The sequence below is a fragment of the Motacilla alba genome, chromosome 2 (assembly GCF_015832195.1).
Source record: "Motacilla alba alba isolate MOTALB_02 chromosome 2, Motacilla_alba_V1.0_pri, whole genome shotgun sequence".
NCBI lineage: Eukaryota > Metazoa > Chordata > Aves > Passeriformes > Motacillidae > Motacilla > Motacilla alba.
In genome coordinates, this window is record NC_052017.1 from 81,803,454 (window position 1) to 81,828,709 (window position 25,256).

At 44.4% G+C, this 25,256-nt stretch overlaps 1 protein-coding gene across 1 annotated transcript; it reads right to left on the reverse strand.

Annotated features, from left to right (window-relative positions):
• Positions 1-5,597: 5,597 nt before the first annotated feature.
• UBE2QL1 (ubiquitin conjugating enzyme E2 Q family like 1) lies at positions 5,598-23,749 on the reverse strand. Its single transcript, XM_038128527.1, has 2 exons — positions 22,219-23,749; positions 5,598-6,931 (listed from the first exon to the last, which is right to left on the reverse strand). The coding sequence occupies exons 1-2, from the start codon at positions 23,005-23,007 to the stop codon at positions 6,800-6,802; spliced, it is 921 nt and encodes a 306-aa protein (XP_037984455.1). The 5' UTR covers positions 23,008-23,749; the 3' UTR covers positions 5,598-6,799.
• Between the last annotated feature and the right edge of the window lie 1,507 nt (positions 23,750-25,256).

The following is a 25,256-nucleotide window of genomic DNA, read 5'->3' on the forward strand; positions in this document are numbered from 1 at the left end:
TGGATATAGTACTCCAGATGTCAACTTACAAGTGAGTGAAAAAATCCTGCACTGCACTGCAATACCTTTGCCAGTGCAGCCCAGTGTGTGGCTGGTCTTCCCTGAGCCCTTGAGACAGGGGTGCAGTGCTGATCCCTTGTAAATCCTGTCTTCCCAGGACTCCAAGCTCTTTCCTGCAGTGCTGCCAGACAGCCCCAGCCTGTCCTGGTCAGTTGGGTGGCTCCATTTGAATACAGGGTCTAATGCCTGTCACTGTCAAACTTCATGAAGTTCCTGTTGGCCCATTCCTTCAGCTTCTCCAGGTCCCTCTGAATGCGAGCCCTGCCTTCCAGGATATCAATCACTCCTCCCAGTTTGCTGGGATTATCATAAATTCTATTAATACATTGCAAAAGTATGTTTATGTAATAATCAAATAATTAAAACCTCATCCACTATAAGGCATTACCTGTGTTGTATTGTTACCCTGCATTTTCAGAACTAAATGATCCTGGCATAAATGGTTTAAATTTCTTGTAAGGATGGTCTGCTTTCATTCCTGAGACACATGATAATCCATGTCAGCATGGATTTTGTGCTGAAACTGAAGTCTTGGTTTTGTTGAGGAATATTTAGTAAAAGTCTGCAGATCTTGCTAATGCAAATGGCAGGAGTGAAGTACGCTTCTAGATCACCCAGACAACTAGAATTGGTTCAGTTACATTTCACTGATTTGTGCCAAGAGGACCTGCAACATACTTCACATATTTCTGTTAGTGAACCACAAATAATTTAAAACACAGAAGGTCACTGAATAAGAAAATACAAGAATATTTGACAGGAGAAGATAATGAATGCTATGTGTGGTGGTATAAAATGCAAAGTTTTCCGAGTTTGAGGACTTATCTCTGAATTCCCGTTTGGTGAAGCACAACTGCAATGAATATTTATTGCCACCTTATTTAGCAGCATGAACAAAAGGAACTGTTATAAATAAACAAACGCTATGACAGTTCCACTGCTGTTAGCTTGACGTTCTCGTCTGCAGTCAGTCAAACCGAAAGACAAAGCAATCAGCGAAAAGACAAAGTCAAACATCCAAATTGCAGAGGTTCTATTTTTGTGTTAACTACCGTCATCGCTGATTTGTCCATGACTTGTGCGAGGAAGCTGCTGGTGAAATTTGACAGGCGTCAGCATGGCATTTGCGTGTTTCCAAATTGAAACGAAGGCTTTTAATGTAAATTTACACAACTTGCTTAATGTTTCCTTAGCATATGAGTAAAACTTTGAAGAGGCTAAAATTTACAAAGCAGAGCAATGTACACTGAAGAGGATGCAATTAAGTAGTCAGTAATGTGGGACACACACACATGACAGAGGAAGGCTGTCTTTATAACGTCTTGCAATGTTCTACAGTGACTCTCCCTACAGTACCTCACCTCCACCCTTTCATGTAAGGACGAAACCACCTCTACAGTGCAACTGTTCTGATAACAGCAGGTGACTCACTTCCAACCTATTTGTGCTCAGACCTAGTTTGAAAGCCACTTTATTCTTCAGAGCCAACATAGCAAACTTTAACTGTGTTGCTATCTCACATGAAAACCCACAGTGTGTATTTAGTAACCCATCTGCTCTGCCAGCAGGAACTTGGGTCAGACGGGTACTGAACCCTTCGATTCAATCCAAGTAATATGCATGCTTGTGAAGTGCTTGCAAGGTCAGTATTTGACAACAAGACAGGATGCACATTGCCCAGGTAAGCTCAGAGGCTTTCTGCCCCCCTCATCCCACAGCTGGCACTTTGTAGGGCAGTGCATGGTCTCAGTGCATGTGCACAGTCCTCTCTGTCTCTCTTGTTCACTTAGATCAGGGCTACATTTTCGCCTCTGGAATGCACTGGGAAGGCTGGAGGAGATAATATCCAGGAGTTTTACTTCAGCATTGCTACTAATTGTCATCCTCTGAAATGTGTTGTCTGTAGCAGACTGTTTGAGTTGGTGCTTTTCAGGGAGGGAAAACATAACTGGAAAATTATATTGTGCCAGAGGGTTGGTCTACTTAATTCTATTGTATAGATCATAGCACAGTTTCAGAGGAACTTCTTTGCCAGAAGTTAAGTCCTGCATGGAAGAGACAAACTTTTCACTCTGGCTCTATGCAAATGCTTCCTCATGATTTCAGCTAAGCTTTGGGATGCCTATGCATGCATCACATCTGCCTACGTAACACTGACAAGTAAATCCTCAGTGCGTCTGCCAAGCTCCACACCCAGGCATTCAGCTGGAAGTCAGTTATCCTCTAAAAACTTCTCCAACAAAAAGTGTGTTCATAATCAACCACCTCACCGGAGTCATGTAAATTACCACGCTGATCATACTGCCAGTGTAAGATGAAGACACCTGTGGCTCCATGAGGGTGCCTGAAAATCCTGAAAGAAAAATAAATTAAAAGTGGAGAAGAAAAACCATTTACTTTAAATTAATTCTTTAAACCTGAAAGCTGGTTAATTCTACACTATTTTTCTCTGTACAGTCAGCCTATCAAGAAGCTATTTCTCTCTACTGCAAGTTCCTGTGGAATGGAAATTGCAAGCACATCAGAGCAATGGCCATCACAGCCATTACTGAGTTTTCTAAAAGTATATATAAAAGTATGTGTGTATATATATATATATATATATATATATATATATATATATATATATATATATGTTACATTGTCATATCATGTGTATTTTTTGTTCCAACCCTGCTGTTCACTAAAGAAGTTTAATTTTAGGATCTTATGCACTGCTTTCGACAAGGATAATGAAATGAGTCTCTTTTTTTAACATACTACAGTATCAAAGCACCAAAAAAACCAGACCATTCCTATGACCTTTCTCTGGGCTCAGGACTGAAGTTTAGGCTGGAATGAAGGAGACACGCTCTGTTTGGGACAGAAAACAACTAAGTTCAAGAGGTTTTTGACTGCTGAGGCTTCGATTGTTGAATTTTTAGGACTGATTTCAAACAACACAGAAATACATTCCCATACATAAATCATCAACTCTGTTCTTTGTAGAAATATTTCAGCATTTAGCTACTCAAGGACAGCTTTCTTCCCTTATCATAAGCTTGCTTTTCTCAATGCCTGTATCCATTCAAATAGCTTCCTCAGTCTCAAAGAAGATCCCCCAAAAGGATATATTCTAAAGAAGCCAGGAAGTAACTTCCCAATACAGCTTCACACCTCCCCAGATGATAGGTTCAAATTAATCATCTGTTCTGGGGACAGCAGATGGAAAATAATGTTCCTGATAAAATGGGTCTAATGAGAGCCGGAGGACCTGTGCTGACTGCTAATTTTACAAGAAATCCTAAGGAGACTTTTGATTGGATAAATGGGGAATATTGAGGTTTGCTGTCTGCACAAGAAATCCTCCCACTTTGCTGATTTTGAGGAACTTTGACCAAGCAGATGACTGTCCAATCTGTTTTCATTTTGGCCTCCTGGAATTTAGAATCTGGGAATGACACTTGGGTTTATTTCTCAGTCACAGAAGAGACGTGACGGCCTGATTTGAGTTCCACAACACAGCTCCAAATACTAACATCCTTCTTCTCAGCTGTCAGAAGGATAGAACATGGAAGAAACTCTCACTTTGTGGGATACAATCAAAAACAACATTATTGGATCTTAGGTACCTGGAGCAGCTCTGCAATAAGTTCCTGCAGTATGTCCTACCTAAAATGCTTTTTCTGATGCTGTGCTGCCTCCCTCATTTTATACCCTTCCATTATCAGCCTTTTTTTAATTGTCACGTGTTTTACTTGCCCAGTTATATTTTCTCCAGACCACACTTTCTTCTCAGGTCTTCCTCATTTCCTTCCTCTCAAACATCTTTCCCAATTTCTCCTTCACTTTTCTTTAAGGCTTGAGTGTAGCAGAGAAAGAACTTGTCTAGCATACAGCTAGACAAAAACCATGAACTAATTTTCCCTAAAATAGATAAACTGTCTTTATAGATCTCTTAATTAACCACTCTCCTAGCCATCTCCCTCCCTCCTTCCCTGCTCAGAAGCACAAAGCTTCTGCACTCCCTGCTGTCCCCTTTTTCCTGCATGCCCCCAGCACAGGCTGCTCCTGCCATACGCCATTGTCTCTTTAATAGCAGCAGGATTATTTTTGGTGCAGCAGGGACTTCATCCTGCCCTAGTTCATGCAGTGTACTTTGCCTTCTTTCCTCCTCGCACGAGTTGTTGCCGCAGCTTATCATCACACGCACTCTGCTCCCCTTCTGCTACAGCTTCAAAGCACTCCAGATTTTTTGATTTGCCTCTCCTACTGCTCCAAGACACTGAGTGATGCAGAGAACCTCCTACAGCCAGAAAGTAACTGTGATTTTTAGCGATGATGTTTGCTCTAACTATTTAAAGCACACTTAAGAAGACACATAATAAGTAGGTTTGAGGGAAGTGGTAGCAATCCACCCACTACGTTCCTTTTAGCTAACCCTTTAATTAAATATTAAAGATACGGTTCTCAGGAAGATTTAAAATAACCCACTGACAGAAAAAAAAGAGACAGGTTAAAAAACAGAAAAAATGAAATAATCCCCCCCCCAAAGACTTACCACACCTTTATGCTGTTTTTAACATTATTTTACTGTGCTGATGAGGGAAGAGCTTTTCTGAAGGGAAATAACAAACCTTATGATTTCCAGTGCTAGATCACTCTCTATGTTCTCAGGGAGTCCTGCTAGGAATTACAAATAATTTGATGCTTAACTAAACATACAAGTTTCCTCTTTCACAAGGGAAAGCAAAGAAAGTTTATAAAAATTGAGAAAGTTAATACTTGAAAATGTTATTCCTCACTCAAAAGACACATTCTGCTGCTGGATGCACAGAACTGATATACAGTTTGAGAGGAAAAGTACATGTATACACTGCTTATAGCCTTGTCTCCAAGTATAAAGCAGAGTGAGATAAATGGCAGCAAGATCTGGGCAGATTTGTGGTACGAAGCATTTCTCTTTGTAGCTGAGTTAAGGCACACCACAAGTGATCAGAGGAGAAAGAGAAGTGACTACTGATGGAGATCAGAAGTGCAAGAAACCAGGTTCTTGCAGTGCCCACAAAACTGAGTGGCTCTGACCTGCATATTCCTTTTGGTGAAGGCTTTGATTATTTTTCTCTCTATCTAGCTGACAAAGCTCAACAGCCTCACTGAACAGAGTTTTTGCACCAGCACCGCAAGAATATCTGCTCTGCTGCTTCTTCTCTTGTGTTTGAACTCCATTGTACTCCTTCTGTTCTTCTATGCTGCATGTAGTTTTAAATCAAACTCCAGACCCCCAAGCTCTCTGTATAGTCTCCAATGTTGCTGTAATACAAACAGAAACTGGTCAGCCATTTCGATTTGTTCTTGTGTTAGCCGTATAATGGAAAGTGCTTCCAAACACACACTGCTTTCCCCCTCCAAATCAGTCTTACAATCGATACTGTCCTACTTTCAATTAAAATACCACCACAACAGATACATCTACATGGTGCTTAGAATCTCACAACAGAAAACCCATTACTTTGAATACAAAAGCTGGCCAAAATGATTGAATTCCTGAGGCAACAGAAACGATACTGGTGATTTTATTCAGCACGTGTCCAATACGATTTTCCATTCGGAATTCACATTTTTTAATGCTTTTCTATACCATTCTTAACATTACCTTCAGCTTTTATGGAGTCCCTTAGAAAGTTGTTTTTTTCAATTTGTTTACCAGAAAACTTAAATTTTAATGATTAAATAATAGGACATTTATATACATCAGTGGGTTTTCTCAGATACTGGGCTCTAAGTACATACAATGTCTATTGAGTAAAAATAAAAAAGAAAAATTCCAGTCATGCAAATCATCTTACAAACCATGTTCCATTTGACTTGAAAATTTTTACTCTGTTACTGGCATATAATTTCAAAATTAAACAGATAAAATTTTAAGGTTGCTTTGTCCATTTCCACTTGTTTGTTTTGCTGTTTTGAAGAACTGACTGGCCACATGCTTACTGCAGAAGGTACTGCCAGGGTAATAATTTTTCTGCTACCACCAACCAACCCCTCTGAGCCCTGGTGTGGACGTGTTTTAAAAAACCACCTAACCTTCAGCTAACTGCACTGGTTTATTTCTGAACAGCACATCACAATATCAGCACAGAAAGCACATTGTAACCGGTTGGGTGATTCCACTTAATAATTTTTCAACACTAGGACCTTTCAGCGTTTTAATTCTGGTTTCATTTATGAATTAAAGGTCATATATAGAGCACAAATGAGGTCTAAATTTAGTCACAGCAGACCACAGTTCCACATAAAGACAAATCTTCAAGTTATGTTGACCTGCTAGGAGACAAAGATAAACAGCACAGCAAACATGTACCTGCAATGCACTGCTTCCCTATTAAATATTAACGGTTTCATTTACATTTAAATGAACTGAGCAGTAATGGATAGACTTTCCAGTACTGCTGTTTGGTGCTGCTGTCATGGAAAGAAGCTGAAGACAATGTGGGCTGTATGGGGGCAAATGACGCAATCTCAGCATCCGCTCAAGTGACTTCATAGATGACCATTCTCCAGTCTTGAAATATAATCCTACACAGCATTTTTTTTCTCTCCCTCTGTAAACACATCTGTTCATAAATAACTTAGATGTCTCCTTGACATTCATGGTATGTAACTGAAGCTGAAGTAGAAAAGGATGGGCGGTGTACAGCACTGAGGAGATGTCACAGTACTTTTGTTCAGCATTTTTGTCAAGTGCAGGTTGCTAACATCAGCCATCAGAGACGGGCGGGGTGACCCACCCATATTTTTCATGGGTCTTCACCAAACTCTTAAATGTTGCTTCAGCTTCCTTTCGACTGAATGACTTTTTTGATTTGCCAGCTTTTCTGCAGATACGGCCCTGCGCCAAACACAGAAAGAAAACCTTCATTAAAGATGTGAACACGCATCTGGAAACCACAGCTTAACTTTTCAACTCATCAGGATGAGAGGCATTCACTTACGGGTTTCAGCAAGCATGGTTCCCAAACCTGAGCAGACAAATGCATTATCAGAGATGATTTTAAATTATATTCAGTGAACGGGTAAAAAGAAGGGGAAAAGAGAAAAGAAAAGAAAAAAAAAAAAGAAGGCATCTGCGGGGCTGTTTTTCCCGGCGAGCCCCTGTGCTGGCACGCTGCCCCGCTTGCAGCAACCCGTGGCTGCTGCCGCGGCCGCGCCTCGGGCTCGCCTCCCTCTCGGCTGCTCCCGGACAGCCCCGGCATTCCGTGCTTGGCCTGAGGCCCCTCATGGCCACCCCTCCTGCCCCGCCGGGGCAGCCCTGGCAGACAGCGACTGCCCGGGCAGGGCTGCGCTCAGGGCTGCCCGTGCCTCACCCCCGCAGGGACACCAACGATGACCTCCATCCCGCGGGACACACTCCATCCCTCTTCCTGCCACCTTCCCGTGAGAAACGAACAGCTCTGCCCTTTCTAAGAGGAGTGCCTTAAACCAACTTGCTTCCATCTTAAATCGAAAGTTCTAATTCGTTTATTACTCCTTCATGCCAAGTTTGATAATGAATGAAAATATACCCATTTGCATATACCGTATTTTTATTACCTGGCTATTATTACATTACCTCTAACTGTACAGCTGTGTGAAAATTCAAATCCTTATTTGGCAGTAGAGACTTTTACTGAGTTATCAATATCTTACCTTACTTTTCACACTGGTCTGTGTCAATTACCAACCAACAGAGATAAAAGAAAGAATTACAGCTGCAGATTAATACCACTCTACAACAACGGATACCTTTAAACAAAATAATTAAAATAAAATAAATACCTTTAAAGTATTTATGCCTACTGGATTTGTTACAAAATAGACGTTTATTAAAGTCACTAGTCTAGTAATTTTAGTAATTGTTTGATAGATTGCACTGAAAGCCTTTTTAACAATAAATTGTATTTGATGAGTGGATACCATATTACAGTGTTACAATTACTAAGAACTAAGTTAGTATGTTATAATTTTTTATGTTCAACTTAGTATGTTCTCATTTTTTTCTGTTCTTTAGCTCAAAAACCATCTTTTCCTTCCCTGATTTTACTGTCAATTTGGAATTTAAACCAAAAACTGGCATTTGCAATAGCATGCAACAAATACTGAGAAAATAGTCAGGTATATCGAGGGAAGAAAAGGGAGGAAATGGGAAAAAAGAAAACAAAATCTGTCCTCAGAGTATCGAATTTACTTTTACAGACTAAAATGAGTAAGATTAGTCTGCAGTGTGGACAAACAATTTCTTTGTAGAAAGCTGTCACAATATTGCAGACGCTCTTTTGTGTTCAGTACTGCTCCTGTTACAGCAAAACTACGGACACATGAAAGAAAAAGCTGTTTCCTACTCCCGTTTTAACCAATAATTTTTCGGTGCAGTTTAAGCAGTCTGTCAGGGCACACCTTAACTAAAGATTACGAACACCCTCCAATTCCCACCTCGATTTACTCACAGTCAATTTAAACCCCTTTTGTTTTTCCCCAAAACAGCTGTTTTACCTGTTGATGCTTTTCCTCACCTTTCTCCCTAGCTGCCATTTACAAAATTGAAATCTATTTCCTCTTTAAACCCCCTTGACAGACCAAACAGCAAGACACCTTCTACATCTCCACACAAATTAGGCAATTAAAATGTCCCAAATAAGGATGATCTGAATGGTTCTCAATTGAGTCCTGATCATAAATTTTCTAAGAAAATGCTCATTTCTAGTTGTGACAGATGGAATAATTAAATAAAGCCGGGTAACATATTTTTAAAATCTTACTCAATAATTATAATACATAATTATATAATATATAATTATCAATCATAATTATTCTGCAGGAGTACTTTTGTTGTTACAAAACATTGTGTAATTTCTTCCTAATCTGAGGTTTTGTTAGAAGCACACCCAGAGAAACATAGGAATAGAAAAAACAAAATGCAACAGAAGATTAAATCAGCACAGAAAATGCTGTCCTCAAAATCTCACTGATTAAATACTTTTGAAAGTAAATATAAACTTACTCTGCTGCTTAATATCTGGATTAGATCCATTTGTCATCTCCTGTGTTTTGCACATTATTTTTTATCCTTTAAGGCTTTGATACCTTTCTGAATGGCACCTATGTATGATTCACATCTTGCCCAGCTTTTACAAAGTGTTAATACTAAGCTGTACCTAGAAATAGGACCTTTGCATTGTGAACAGCTCATGTTTGGTGTCGACTATGTACAGCTTTCAAAGCAGGAACGTAAGAATTCTCTGGTGTCGTAATGATGTGGTAAAGATCATCACATCATGTAAAATGTTACTGGAGCCACATCAGATGAAAGGAGCACCATTTCATGAGTTTATTCTGAAACCTTTCTGTTGTTAATGCAACAGATTATTAAATCCACTTCCACTCTGGTACCATATACAGGTTGTATGTGAACTGCCCCATCAAAGGCCAGCTAATTCTACCCTGCTGCAGTCCATGTATTTCTATGCTTATACAGGAACTATGGGTGGCATGGTCGGCACTGTCTCTTATTAACCAATATCCTGTCAGCTGTTTATAATTTGGATAAAATTTAACCTCCTAGGCTGAAGGTTTCCCTATTTGGTGCCTCAAGTAAACCTGGGGTAAAAAGAAAGAAGGCTGGAATTTCAGCTGACCAACTTCAGATGTTTTCAAGCCTATACTTGGGTGGTATCTACTGCCTAACTGATTTTTTAGTTTTTTGCCATTCCCAAGAAATTCTTCCCAAATTTAAGTAAAAAATGTCATTTTGGATGCAATTACAGAAGAAAGTGTCAAATGTTTTACCAGGCACTGCTACCAGCCCTGACTACAGTTTATTTTCAGCCCGCTATTTAAACATGCAGTCATTTTAACTCTGAGCAGGAGCCTGTGAGCTGCTGCATTCTGTAAACATGACAGTGATGGTAAATACAGTATGTAAATATGTGCTGTCCACAGCTCTGTCAGGCACAACTGCATTTTGACCAATGCCCAAACCACATGTGTCACTACTGCCAGGGTAAGGAATACAGATCAATTGCATGGCCGACGTTTTGATGTGTCCAGCACCACATCAAGGAAAGATATCAAACTGGTATCTGAACAAGATCAAAACATTCCACAGGAGGTTAAAAACAACAGCAAAAACTCAAGAAAGTCTTTCATAAAGATATCACTGTCGACTTCAGCTCTGAGAAGTCGCACCAGGAGCTTATTTAAATACTTGCAATACTTTCAGACACTCGCAGAGCGCCTTTCATAAAGGGATAACTGAAAACCTAATTAAAGAGTTGGAGAGAATGTTTCAGATTTTGCCATCTGCTGTGACTTCATGCACTTATCAAGATATAATTTTAACAAGCTAGAAACATATGAAAGGTGAAAGCAATGCCACAGCACCCAACTGGTTTTTATGCAGCCGTGCTGAAGCTCAGGGGGATATGCGCTGCGCTCAGCCTCCTCCCTCGCTCGTGCTCCTGCTGCAGCCAGTCTGCGTGGCACAGCGAGCAATCGCGTGCCACTCATCCAGGCTTTGCCCAAACTAATGAGCCTGCACAAACAGCTGATAAGCATCCAGTCTATAACCCTGATCATGGTGGGCACAAAGACCTGGAACACGATCTGCTGTGGGTAGCCTTCTCAGGACCCCGGCTGTACCGAGGGACCAACCACTCCCTCCTGCCATGCTCAGCAAAAGACCCAAGGTGAATCTCATGTATGATTTGACCCCTGTCCTGGTTTCAGTTGTAATACAGTTCATTTTCTTTCTAGTAGAAATGGTGGCTTGAATTCAGCATGAGAATGATGTTGATAACATGCTAATGTTTTAGTTGATGCTGAGCAATGCTCACACTAAGCCAAGGATTTTTCACAGTGCCTTGTGCTCTACCAGTGAGCAGGCGCACTAGAAGCCAAGAGGGAATATGGCCAGGACAGCGAGCTGAACTGGCCAAAGGGATGTTCCACATCATCAAACATCATGCCCAGTATATTAACTGGGGAGAGTTGGCAGGGAGGGGCCAATCACTGCTTGGGGATGGGGCTGGACATCCGTCAGTGGGTGGCGAGTAATGGTATTGTGCATCACTTGGTTTTCTTGTGGTTTTTTTGTCTCTTTATCTTTAATTACAATTGGGGTTTTTGTTATTATTAGTAGTATTGTCTTTTACTTAGTTTCAATTATCAAACTCCTTATCTCAACCCACAAGTTTTAACCCTTTTTTTCTTATTCTCCTCCCCAGCTAGGGGATGAGGTGAGGGAGTGACTGTGTAGTATTTGGTTGGCAGCTGAGGTTAAAATATGACACATTCACATCTGTGGACCTCTGTGGGCAAATCTGGCAGCTTCTCTACTTCCAAGTGATGCCACAGTAGACTCTGTAAACACATCTCCCCTTCATACTGCTCTGTGACACTGAAGCATATCCTCAAAAATATACAACTCAACAACTATTAGCTCTTTAAAATCTGTCAGTACCACTGTCAGCAATGTGCCATGCCAATTCTTCCCCAGCATGACCAGACCACAAAGTAGTCCAAAGACAGAGTTATGTCCTGTACAGAAACCAAATATAAAGCCTGAAACTCTTGAGCCCACTATGACCATATATTTACCCATGGCTGGCCTATGGTGTCATGAAAAGCAGTCTTGCCATTTCTTCTGGTCCTTCCAGAGCCAGGACAGCCTCAAGAGGATTTCTCTGGACAAACAGAGCTCCCTCTCTTGTCAAATAAATGATAGTAGCTCCTAGATCCAAACCAAATTATTTTAGGACAGTACCGGGTGTGCTTCCATGTGTGTCCTGTTTGCACTCCCTAGAAGGACAGGACTATGTAACAGAGGTCAGCCTTCCACAGGATCATACAATCACCAAAAGTACTGGCTGAAAGGGACCTGTGATGGTCTCCAAGTCCAGCTTAGACACCTGGAGATGAACTGCCCACACAGGCCAGCTGTGGCACTGCACAGCCAGGTCCTGAACCCTTCAAGGTTGTGCTCAATCCACTTCTGATGCTACTCCCTGCTTTTTTAGGTTCCAAATTTTCAGAGATTTAGTGTACACAGCCATGAGCCCTTACAGGGCTGATGTTATTGTGGAAACAATGTAAGCTCCTGTGCTGTGGATCTCTGAGGTGTCACAGCAAACTTTCAGTCACATCCAGGTGTTTTACCTGGACCAGCTAACAAAAAGCTGTGTACATTTCCAGTAGTGCACAGCTAACACAATCTCCTCAGCCCTGTGTACTTTCATTAGTCCTGGCAATGCAAATAACTCCAGGTTGGTCTCCCAAGGGCAAATTGCAGAAGCCTTCTGCACGTGGGGCTAACCTTGGCCCATCATGTAAGCCAGCACAAGGACACAGAGATGGCTGCAGTTTCCTTTTCTGCCCCCATCTCTTAACAGATCTCTACAGCAGGTTCTGCTGACCCAACCCTAGGTAAATGTCAAGAGATGGAAAACAAGCAGAGAGAGAGAAGCACACAAAAGACTGCAGAGAGTCACTATGCCAGACACGGCATCTATGGCGATCCCTCCATGGGCAGGAAGATGATCCACGATGATATGCCCATTTTCCAAGTCTGTTGTGCCAGGTTTCTCCATGTATGACAGAAAATCCATGGATTTCCTAAAACTGAAGCATGCTATGAGTTTCCAGTATAAAAAATGTTCCATAATGTGCCAGTGACTAATTGCTTTGGGGCTCAACTATTCTATGCAAACATGCTCAAACATTTTCTGATAAGGAACAGAGGCACTCAGCGCTCAAGCCTGAAACAGCCATATCCTAGAATATTTAAACAAGCTTTCAGAGGAAAATATTTCCACTGGCTTTAGAGACACATTCAAAAGCAGAGTGATGCTGAAGTGAGCACTGTCATGCTCTCAGTGCAGTGATTGCAATGTGTCACAACATCACTGTTAGAGCGCAGTATACACAGTCTCTCCCCCCAATTATATGGTTTATAATTTTTTTCCTTCATGTACTGATGAGGCACAGTTAATCATGTCTCGAAAACTGCACACAATTTATATTGCACTGTATATGATTATTAGCTATAGCTAAAAAAGGGGTATAGAAAGTGATACAGACAAATACTCATAATGCTGCAGCATAAGTGAATTAAAACAAGGAGGTTTTCCTGCAAATGTGTAATTTCCAAAGCAGTACTTCCATGTCTTTTTCGGTCTCCTTTTTAAGAATAATCCATAAGAGAAGAGAAAACATAGCAAGTTCTGGCTTTAAAGCATCCTATAAATTGTGCCTTCTGGGAGCATAACTGTTCTTTGTCCAGGAAAAAGAAATCTGAGTTGCAGCTGAGTAATTATTCATACTCATTTGTCTGTGCCAGTAGCCTGGTGCCAGTAGCTCTTAATCGATACAAACGCTTACAGCCCCAATCTCTGTCTGACAGCTACAGAGCACTGTGCTGCTCTCCCTCGCCTCTCCCTAAGTCAGCACTGAGCTGGCAGCATGATCTCAGCACAGATGAGGGTTAAGAAACTCCCTCCCTGCATTTTATGGATGGGTCAAACTCTGTGCTGGCAAAAGAATAAGAAAATTTGAGTGGCTGGCTACATCATTGGTGACTCAAGCATCTCCATGGCTGAAGGTATGACAACATGGTGGGCTTCTTCCAAGAGTCCCTGTTCCCTGCCACCTTGCTAGTCTAGGTGACAGAGGGATGTTTTCTCTGCTATGTATTCTCAGTCTTTTGCTGAGCTCCCTGGACTATCTATATGTGGAATCAGGCACTGGCAGAGTTCCTGAGGGCCAGTCCAGGTGAGAAGGCTTGGAACATGACAGCAACTCTGCATAAGCCCACAGGTCCTCCACATCAGGAACCTGAAGCTACCCAAGTCAAACATAGTCATGGGTGTGAACCCAACCAAAGCAAAGCCAACCCAACCATCCTTTGAGACAGGCTGTAAAGACAAAGGCACCACAACAATGCCTATCTTCAAATCCCCCTAAGTTTTACAATGCTAAAACAAAAAAGAAACAAGAACAAAACAGTAGTAAAAAACAGGTTGCCTCTGGGAACATCTAATCAAGTTAAACCCAAATTTAGTAAGATCAGAGTCACAAGTGGATGTGCTTTTCTACTGCTATTTATATGGATGTGCCAATCTCTTGACTGCAGTATGTATCATACTGATGCACATGGACATCTACTCAGAGAGCCCTCTGAGCGCTTCAAGCACATATCCTCAAATGACCTTTGGGTCATTTATAAATTTGTCTGTACTTTACGTGTGGGAAAGAGGAATATAGTGAAGTTATATGACTGCACCTGAAGTCAGTGGCAAAACCTGGAAGCTAAACTCAGATCACCTTTTCTCAGGCTAACTGTTCCAACCTCCTCCCACAAATAATTATAGAACACTTCAATGCCAGGTATATTTTAATGGAAATAATATTATCAGATTCACAGAAAATTTATTATTTGTAGAAATTAACAGAAAATTTGAAAAACTAATAATATCAATTTCTTCTGTTTCATGATGCTTTGGTTTTTTCGTGGACATGTATTACGGAAACAAGTCCTTCCTACTGCAGCTGGGGGCTTGTTACCATTTGTAGCACAAGCCTAGAAACAGGAGAAATACCAAGTCATTCCACAGCTCATAAAGCCTGACTATGACAAGCATCTGAGCTCCGGGCCATTTCATAACACAGGCTTATGTCTTCCTTCCTCGGGTTTATTTTCACTCATCTTTGAATGCAGGTTTGGGATTATAGCTGACTTGTAACTCTATCAAGGAGTCACTGCGGAAGTTCCATGGGTTTTGGAGAGCCTGTGCAGCAAAGGATTAAATCAATGAGGATCATTGATTTTAACAAAGCAAACTCACAAGATCGTGAAGCAGATAAAAAGACATTTTCCAAGGACAGACTCTGCACGTGCACGAGGCAGGCACGCATCTGCCACATGGGGCTGAGGACGGACATGCCTGATGTATCCTTCCTCAGCGTGACTTTTAATGGGAATAGGGCAAATTAGACTGGCACCTTGATCCTGCTTCAGAAGAGGAATCACCTGAACAACTGAAGTATGGCGCCCACTTACCTGTTCTGTGCACACTGGAAAGGACTACAATTTCACTTTCATCAAAACACACCTACACTTCTCCCTAGCTCAGGTACTTTCTGTTCCCAGTGCAGAGCTCATTTCACTGTGAGCCACATTAGGTAACAGTATCACATCCTTCCTGTAAAGCTTGTCCTGAGACTTTCAGGATCTACTCAGTTACTGCTGTTTCCAGATGGAGTTAAAGGCCAACACTGCGTAATGCTCAGCAGCCTTCAGAAATGACTTGTGGAGTACAACACAGACCAGACCCCGCACTTTCAAAAAATACAGTGATATCCAAGAGAAACCTGCTATTTCATTTACAAGTGCAAAAACTGGATCCTGTGCTCCTTACAATTAAGACACATTTTGAGCCATTCAGCCAGCATAACTACCACAGCATCTGAGGTTCTCCCTGTTTAACTGCAGAGGAATTGCACCCAGCAATCCTCCCACCGCCCATCTCCCTTTGCACTTAATGTCAGCATTACCTTTTTAGGCATTTACAGGGGAAAACTGGAAACTGCATGTGAAGGACTGAATGCGTCAAGGAAAAGAAGAGCCCTTCACTGACTCTCTCACCAGCCCAAAGGAGCTGAGATGGGAAAAAGAAACGCAGTAAATGTTATGTTACTTAACCACCGTCCCACTTTGTGAGAGCAGATGCCCACAGGGGGACATGGCACAGATCATGCCTGGCAATCAGACTCCTAGGATATGAGGAGATGAACTGCTGTGGAGTTACAAATCTTCAATCTGGAAGTATCCAGTCATGCATGGAAATCCCTGGGCATTGTGTGGATGGTAGGAAAGCTGCATATTTTCGAGGCTAGCCTGTAAAAGGAAGAGTAAATCTTCCTCACAATAGAAAGTGGGTTATTTAGGTTAGTCCTTCAGGACATCACCCTTCGTGACTAGGCTTTCTGTATTTGAAAAAATACAATTTTCAATGAAGTATCTGACAAAGCACCCCAATGCTCCATGGTTCTCTCTGCCTGAACACTCACACTGAAGAAAATGAGCACTTGTTATATAATTCAGGGAAGAAGACTCTTGCTCTTTTCAGCAAATTCAATTTTCTCTCAAAATCCAAAGCCACAATTCTTTCAAATTTTTATTTAGGAGATCAGCTAAGTATTGCCAAGAAGAATAAAAGCGTGTTTTAAAATTAGTAATTTGGCTTAATTTAGGGATTTCCTTTATTTGATAACTATTTTAACAGTAATAAGGATAGTTGAAAGTATTTTAAAATTTTCATTTTTATGCTTTGAAGGAGAAAAATGGAGCTTATGTTCCCTCTGCTTTTTAAAAGAATTAAACCAACCTCCTATTTCAATGAGCTGGAATCCCTGTGTCTTCATTCCTCTCAGCAGAATATATTTGCATAATAATAGTGGATGGTCAGAACACCAATATATCAGAGTACATATGAACAATTATTTTTTCCAGCCCGTTTATCAGGCCCAGCATCTCAATACATATGCTCCTACTTAAACTTCAGCTTCCAATCCTACGTTTCTCAAATGAAATGAAGGAGACATCTTAGAAGGCCAACAGATCTGGTTTTTCACTGTAGACAAACAATATTCTGTTATCTCTTTGGCCCAGCATTTATACTTTTTTATGGGAAACAAGTCCCCTAACACAGTCTGGGTCTCCTCTGTCATCCTCGTATAGGAGTCGATGTTTTTCACCCGTGGACCTAAAGCAACATTTCCCCTCTTGAGGATAACCATAATCACTTGCTCAGGCAACTAATCAAAAGCAAAAAGTAAAACAATTCAATTTTTTAAGGGCCTAATAGGGTACAATGGCTCCAAATAATTCAGAGACCACTGTGCTCTCTGCACATTTCTGCAGCCTTTGAGATTAGCTGATTTATTCATGGCTACACTCCTCAAACCCAGCATCTGGAGTATGAAAACCCATGGATCTGCAATTAATTTCTGCTATACATATTTGAAAGACCTGGAGTCTGCTGACCTCCTGGACACTGTGCAAGTCCCATCTGCTATCTGCTCGCTCACACTTTTGTTTGAAAGGATGAAGAGGGAGTAATTTAGACTATGATTAACAGCTACCTTCTGTAGCTGTTTGTCATAAAACAAGCCCATTTCTGCTGTTTCAATCTGGTAAAACTCAGCTGAGAAATTTGAATCTTTAAAATGGAAAGATAAATCCATTCAATAGTTATATGAGGCAGACAGCATTTGAAGCAAACAAACAGGGCTCCACTGAGGTATTTCTAATGTTGCAATGTGAGGGATCAGAGACATCAACATATTTTATTTCAATTCAGGAACTTTTCTGACACAAAGTTAAAGCTTAACTATAAACTGTCTTTTGATTCTTATTTAAATTATTATATAAAAGCCCACAACAGCAACAATACTCAGAATTAGGGGTACTCTCTTCCTATTGTAATATGTCCTGTCAAATTTTCTGTGGTTTTTTTCATTCTCTGCAAGAATCCTGGAAATTTTTTTATGTTCCTTCTCTTCACTGGAAGAACAAGGGAGTACTTCCCTCAAACGAAGACCTTTTTTCATGACAATCTGCAGAGCTGACAGTTACCTGACAGCTGCCTTTGTCTGGCAGTCCGGTCCCCAGCCTCCATGGACAGAACAAGGGACTTGCAAAAAAGAGGACAAGGCATCTACTGGTCAGCACTACTGCAAGCTCACATCTTAAGTCCCCAAGGCATCAGGTGCAGCTGTTTGTTGCTCTCAAAAAAGGAAAAAAACCAAAACCCTGATGCATTACTTGGACACTGGTGTATATAGCTTTGTCCTCTTTTAAGCACCCACCAAACCATTCTGTCCAGTGAGAAACAACATATCTATTAGAAGACACAAAACCCTCTCTTACTTTTGGACAAAGTCCACCCCTTTTCCTTTGGGACCACATAATCTACCATGTTTTCAAAGGAGAGAGACAACTCCTGTCTGAAACATGGGCATTGGTCTCATCTGTGTGCACTATCCCTCAAGGAGAGCCATGATGACCCTCCTGCTGTGACCCGGTACCATTCCTCCTGCTTTCCTTCCTTCCATTATTGATATTATTGTGACAATGACACCATTATCTGGAAGTGGAGAGCAACTGACTAATTTTTAAACCTCTCTCTGAAATTATCAATAAATCACTTTAAAGGGCTAAGAAGAAGTAACACTCCATGGCCCACCTCCACGGCCTGGACAGACACAGAGAGACAGGCAAGGGAAGCTCTGCCTAGACAGACACGTCTAACAGTTGCCTCCAGGACGATAAACAACTGGTATTTAAATTATTTCATTAGCATCACCCCACCTCCCTGGCTGGCACCCCAGCTCCACGGCGGCTCACGGCGACTGTTTCGCTGGTTCAGCAGGGCCAAGCTCTTGCCTGTGATGACAGGAGCCAGAGAGCAGCTGACTGTGCAGGAAGCAAGTACAAAGTCATCCCTTTAAAAGCAAGGCTACAGTTGAGTTAAGGACAACACCAAGTTTTTTAAAATAGGATTCTGGATCCCAGACAGATAAACAGTCTTTGGCCTTTGATGTACTGAGAATTCCCCTCAAGATACTGACTAGAGCTGTGTGAATAATTGATTTTCTCAGTTGAATAGCTGAAGCAACCAACCAAACAAACCCCAACTTGTTTGTTAATTAACATTTTTTCCTTGAAAACTGAGGAAAAAGAAAGTTAAATTTGGGGCTGTTGAATTGTTATATTCAAACAAAAGTCATCTCTCTTCCATTTGGAACGTTTTGGTTTTTTTTTTTACAGACAAAAAAATTCTAAAAATACAATGCTAGATTCATTATGAGAAGCTAGGGTGTGCATCCCATAAGGCAGGGCATCTCTCAAGCAAGGTCACCTGAGGTGTATGGTTCCTACTTGGTGAAATCTAGAGAAACAGCCACCCTGCTTAAAAATCCAAGCCCCGGGAGATATGCTCAGGTCTGGGAACTTGGGACACAGGTTTTGCCACTTACAAGTGCAATGCTGAAAAGCAACAGAAAAGTGCTAACTCTTAATTTCTCTGTTACACATTTAAGTTTCCATACAGACACAACTCCTGAGTGACATCCCATGAGATGTCAGAATGACTTATCTCAATTTCTCTTCTACTCTGCGAAAAAGTCTGTGAAATCCATGAAAAAACTTTTGAGTTTGTCAAGAATCTTCACTGTCTGAAAATGTATTTTCAATGTTACTTTTATCTGCTTTTGGAACGCTTTGTCAAAAAACAGAAGATCATACATGCTCACAGCTACTACTAGTTCTACCAAGAGATGAAGAAGTGCTGTTTCTCTTCGAAGAACCAGCAGAGAATGACAGTGCCACAGCTGGCTCAGCAAAATGGGACTGACGAGAAATGTCCAACGAAATGAGCCACTTTGGTTCGGTCCCCTGAACTGCCCCAAGGAGGAAGGTGTGCCAGCAGAATGCTCAGCCCTGCCCACTCACACCGGCACCCGTGCCAGCCAGGCGCACTCTTGGATGCGTCACAGGCGGGAGTAATCATGGTGATTTCATGCTAAATCACTGCTGGGAAGCAGTGACATTTCTCTGGAAGGTCCCTTTGACTCACTGGTGGCAGCAGTGCCCCATCGCGCCCTCAGCGCAATGGCTGCTGCCATTTGCTCAGGCAGGTTCATTCTGACACGATGGAGAATGGCCCTCACCCTTCCAGCCTTGCTGATGAACTGCATCTTGAATATTTCATGCTATTGAAGGTTGCAGGCTGCTTACAGAAATTACACAATTAGCTGTGGCTGTCACCAGGTTATTTGTTTGGGACAGCTCCTTGCAGGCACCAAGACTGCCCACGGCACGGCAGGAGTCACCCAAACCTGGCCACACAGCACTGGGGAATGCAGCACCTCAGCCCTCGATGCTCTGTCGGCTCCATTTTTATTTCTAAGAACTAAGTGGTCTAAAGTGGATCACCTGTAAAATGAAACAGGGATAGGGGAGCGCCAGTCGTATTTTGAGCCCTATTATGCAATGGAGTGGGGATTACATAACAAGGAGAGTGCAATTACAGAAACGTGGCTCCCATGACACAGAGCCCATCTACGGTGACAGCCCAGCAAACACATCCCAGGCAACATCTCTCTAACCCAGAAAATAAATGTATTGACTGTACTGCCTAATAACCTTTCCACTTGGATTGAACAATCTGAGAGGTTGACACATGCCATGTTATATCAATTTAACTACTAAGTTACTGTCAGCAGTTTATTTCTGCCTTTTTTTTTTTTTAATCCCAGTTCTCCTTCTGTCATAACTGACTTTGCAAACTTCTGGAAGAATGTTATTGAAACTCTTGCTTTTTAAATGCATTTATTAATGATGCACACATAAACATCCTCTGGTAATCAAAAATTGCTACTACTTTCTGGAAATCTCTTAAGTGGTTTAGGGAAGAAAATGGTCAGATTATATAGCTGAGAATTTATTACTAATAAAACAATACAGTGCTTCTCTTCACTGAGCCATTTTATGATCCCAGTAAATATTCATTGAACCCCTTTAACATTCAACAGCGCAGAAAGAGGTTGAATTGTTAAAAAATGAGAGAATTTAGCATTGTCCTTCTAAATTCTTGTAAAAAATAACAAGAACTATGACCTCTCTAAAAAGTGACAGGTTAACAAACAGTATAATGCAGTAAGAGGAGCAGCTACAGAATTTCAACGTACCTCAGCCTCTGTGTTAATTAAAACTCTTTTTTTTTCTTCTTGGTAGATGTTTTTTTATATCCCAAGGTGACCTAGGAAACTTGACCTCTTGAAATGAAGTGCAGAGAAAAATATTATCTGATTTTAAAAAAAGCAGCAGTAGGCCCAAAACAAATAGGTTAAAGGGAGGACATGCCACTTACAAAAGAGCCTGTTGAAAAATCAAAATTCATTTCAGTCTTAAGAAGAAATAAACCTTTACTTCCGCTCAGGCAAGCAGTTCTACAGAAGCAACAGGAGTAACCTCATTTTTAAGCAAACAAAAAGTAAGTTATTATTTACTCTTTCCCCATCTCCTTGCCAAGATAGAAATTTTAGAAGTTACTTAGTATAATTTACTGACAGACACGGAACTGTGCAGGTCCCCCTGGTTCAAGGGCATTCACGAACAGGAAAACCACCCTGTCACAGCCAAGTGTGCACTGCCCACTATAATACAAAGGGTAATATAACGCATAAAGAACTACTGCCTACCAGCAATATTCACCCATTTATTAAACGCGGCTTATGAAGTATTTGTCTTCTACGGATATTCTGCAGGAGAAAAAGGGGGGAAAAAAAAGCAGCATAAAATGCACCGATTCACATCAGACGAGATCCTCTGTCGGGAGAACCGATCACCTCGTTAGAAGAGGAGAGCTGGCAGGAACCGTCTGGCTGCTGCAGCTGCAGCACCTAGCCCAAATGAGTTGTTCCTTTCGGGCCGAACGATTTGAAACCTGTACAAGTTTGCCAGCAGCTCGGGCAGCGACTCCCGGCATGACCCCGCGGTACACCTCAGCGGAGTGTGCCAAGCCCCAAAGCCGGGGTCACCCCTCGTCCCCGGAGGGATGCTATGCGGGACAGCACAGACAAAGACCTGGGGGCAGCAGCTCCAGCGTCGCGCCCTCCGCCAGCGGCAGCAAGGCACGCAAGGGACCAGCGAGTATGGCCGACTGCTTGGTGAAGGACAGGAGGCACCAATCCCCAACCCCACCGGAGCCCGGAGAGCCCCCTTTTGCTGTGGGGCGAAGGAGGAGCCCATCAAGGGTAACGAGCATGCTATCTTGGAGTGCCACAGGCGGCAGAGCCAGGCACAGGGACAAAAGCCGGGCGGGAGGACACGATGGATGCATGTGCTCCTCGTCCCTCCAAGCTACCCCGCACCTCTGCCGCACCTGCCGGAGAAAGGACCTCGGAACCAAACACGTGTGTCCCTGCCTTCGCCCCACCGGTGACACCAGATACTCGGGGAGGACCGGGCCTGGTGGCGCACAGCCGCGGGCTGGCCGCCTTTGGGGTTCCCACCCGAACACTGCTCAGCCCCGCACCCCGAGCGATGGATGCGTGTGCTCCTCCCCGAGCAGGGAGCCCTACCTGCCCCTTGACTAGGCTGGCGGCGAACTGCCTCATGACGGCCTCCACGGTGTAGGCGCTGGACCAGCCGCGGGGGGTGAGCAGCTCCATGCAGATGGCCCCGCCATCCAGGACGTAGCCGTTCTCCAGGCGGGGGCTAAGCACCCTCATGAAGGGCGGCGAGAAGGGGAAGTTGTCGGGGAAGGTGAGGTTGAGCAGGATGTACTCCGTGTTGGTCTCCTTCATGTCCTGCCACAGCACCGAGTCCTTGTCCACCTGGTGCAGCTTCACGTTCCAGTCGAAGAGGCTCTCGTCCACCAGCTCCACCGAGATGAAGCGGTCGCTGAGCCGCGCGATGTCCTGCAGCTCCTTCATCAGCCGCCGGGTCCGCACCTGCGTGCAGTGCTGCTGCCGGCCCGCGGGCACCAGCGCCGTCGGCCCGGACCCGCACCCGGGGCCGGAGCCGGGGCCGGGCCGCTGCGCCGCCTCCTTGCCGGCGCCGGGCTCCCTGCCCAGCTCCCGCGGCTTCTCCCGGCCGGCTCCCGAGCGCGGCTGCTGCGGGGGCTGCTTGGCCGGCTCCGGCGCCTTCTTGTTCTTGTGGCCCCCGGGGCTGCCCTCGCTGCTGCTGCTGCTGCAGCCACCCCCGGGGGGGCCCTGCGGCTGCGGCTTGTTGCTGCTGTTCTTCTGGTTGCCTCTCCCGCGGAGTGAGGAGCCCTGCTGGCTGCTGCTGCGGTGGTGGTGGTGCTTGGGGTCCTCCGTGTCCCGGCTGTGCAGCCGGATCAGCCCGATTTTCCGCAGCAGAGTGGCCATGTTGTGCGCGGCTCTGCGATCCCTCCTGCCTCTGAGCACCGGTGGGGCTCTAGTGTGGTTATTATCAATTTTAAGCCCGGCTCGGCGGGTGTGCCGTTGGCGGGCGGGCGGCGAAGCGCCTCTCCGCCGGTCCGGGGCGCGGAGAGGCGGCGGTGCCGCCGCGGTGCCGGAGGATCTGCGGCCGCCGCTCAAACGCCTCCCCTGCCTAGAGCTGCGGCGGGGAGCATTGCCGCAGCGGGGCTGCTCCCGCGGACATCACGGCCCCGCCGCCGTGGCCATGATCCCGTGAAAAGGAAGGAGGAGGAGGGTGGGGGGGTGAAAGGTAGGAAGGGAAAAAAAAAAAAAAAATCCCCCAGTCTCCCGCACGGGAGAGCCCCCTCCCTCCCCCCGCACAGCGGCGGCGAAACCGCCTGCGCTGCAGATGGCTTCCCCGGCACCTTCGGATCGCGCTCGGCCGAGCCAATCCCCGGCGGCTCCCGGCGGGCCGGGCCCCGCGCCGCTCCGGGCGCCTCCCCCCGAGGCGGGCGGGGGGGTCGGAGCCCGCCCGCGCAGCCCCCGCTGTGCCCGCGCCGGCCCGCGGCGCGCTCGGCCCTTTGTTCGGGGAGAGGGGCCGCCCGCCCGCCCGGGCAGCGCCGCCACAGCCCCGCCGCGCCCCCCGCGCCTGGCGGCACCGCCGCTGCGGGGCTCGGCGGGGCGGCGGCCGGCGGGCAGCGCGGGGACCGTCCCGTTCCGCTCCGCCCCGCGCTGCGGCAGCGGCCCCGCCGGCCGGGCGGGCCGGGGGCGGTGACGGCGGGGAGGGGCGCCGGGACAGACCCGCGGGTGCGGGGGCAGGTGTTGCACACTCGCGTGTGTGTGTGCGCGCGTGTCGGCGCCCGCACGGCCGGGAAAGGACACCGCGGCAGCTCCGCGCACGTGTGTGCGCACGGACAGAGCCCGCACCTAACGCAGAGACACATCAGCTCTGTGGTCATGTGTAAGGACACATGCATGGACGATGGCATATACGTGCGTGTGCGTATATAGTTACATCTACCTGCCTAAACACGTATAATCACATATGTAATTTCTACAAAAATAGATATATAAACATGGTTAAAAACACTTGTAAGTGCATAACATGAACATGTATATATATGTGTGTGTGTGCGTGTGTGTGTGCACGTGCATTTTGGTATTTGTTGTGTTGGGAATGATGGGACAATCTTGCTTTCTTCAGTACAGCAGATATACATACCCCCTCCCTCCCCTCCAGACCAAGCAGGTCTGTCCTCCTGGAACTCTGTGTAGCATAGGAAGGAGCAGCTGATTCCCAAAATCTCTGATCGCATCATCTTCTTTACCTTCAGAGACTGGAAAGGAAAAAAAAAAAAATTACAAGAAACGCTTTGAATTGAGGAATAGTGAATGCAGGGCCCAAAGTGTGATTATATCAGTTGTGCGGAGGATGTAAAGCAATAAGCAGTGTGTGCACAGAGCAGTATTATGTTCCATAACACATTTCCCAGTGGAGGATCTGGAGGTGGATCTCCTCTTGCTCCCTGAGGACTCCGTAGAGCAATGTCAGGAGATACTGGCAGAGTTGACCTGTGTGTGATGGCCAGTGCTTCTCCATCAGTCTGCTTTGAACAGAGAGAAGATGAAGCGCAGTGAGCAAACTGTCAGTGATGGCCTGGGAGGCCCAGGTGTCACAACACTGTCCTTGTTTGCTCCTGCCCTCAGTCCTGTTGACCTTGCTGATCCAACAGTGTGATAACCTTTTGAGTTGCTCTGATCTTTTCCTGTGTGCCCATACCCAGCTGGGTCTGTTGCAGGAGAGGTGTTTGCTAAATCTCCTACCCCTGAGATCTGTATTGTGAAGTAATGTTGATGGAGTGTTTCCCTGGAGGTCAGACATCCAGGTTAACGTGAAGTGGGTGGAGGCTGAAGTGTCAAAGATTGTTCTGTTCATCCAATATTCATCTTCTACCTCCTGTATTTGCCTGAGCAGTTGAAGAACCTCCAGTTTATAGGTTATTGGAAGCTGTGTCCAAGCCTTCCCTTAGCAGCTTTCTGGTGTGGCAGAAATGCCACTCCCCTGAACTATTGATGGCCCATCTGTGGAGCTGGGAAATTTCTGAAATGCAGACAAACTGCACCCAGACACCTCGTGGTGTGTGACGCTTCCAGGAAACAAAGTAATCTGTGCTTCATCAGGAAAGTGACCCCAGCAGGACTTGCAGGGGGAGAAGCTAAGGCAGACATGGAAAATT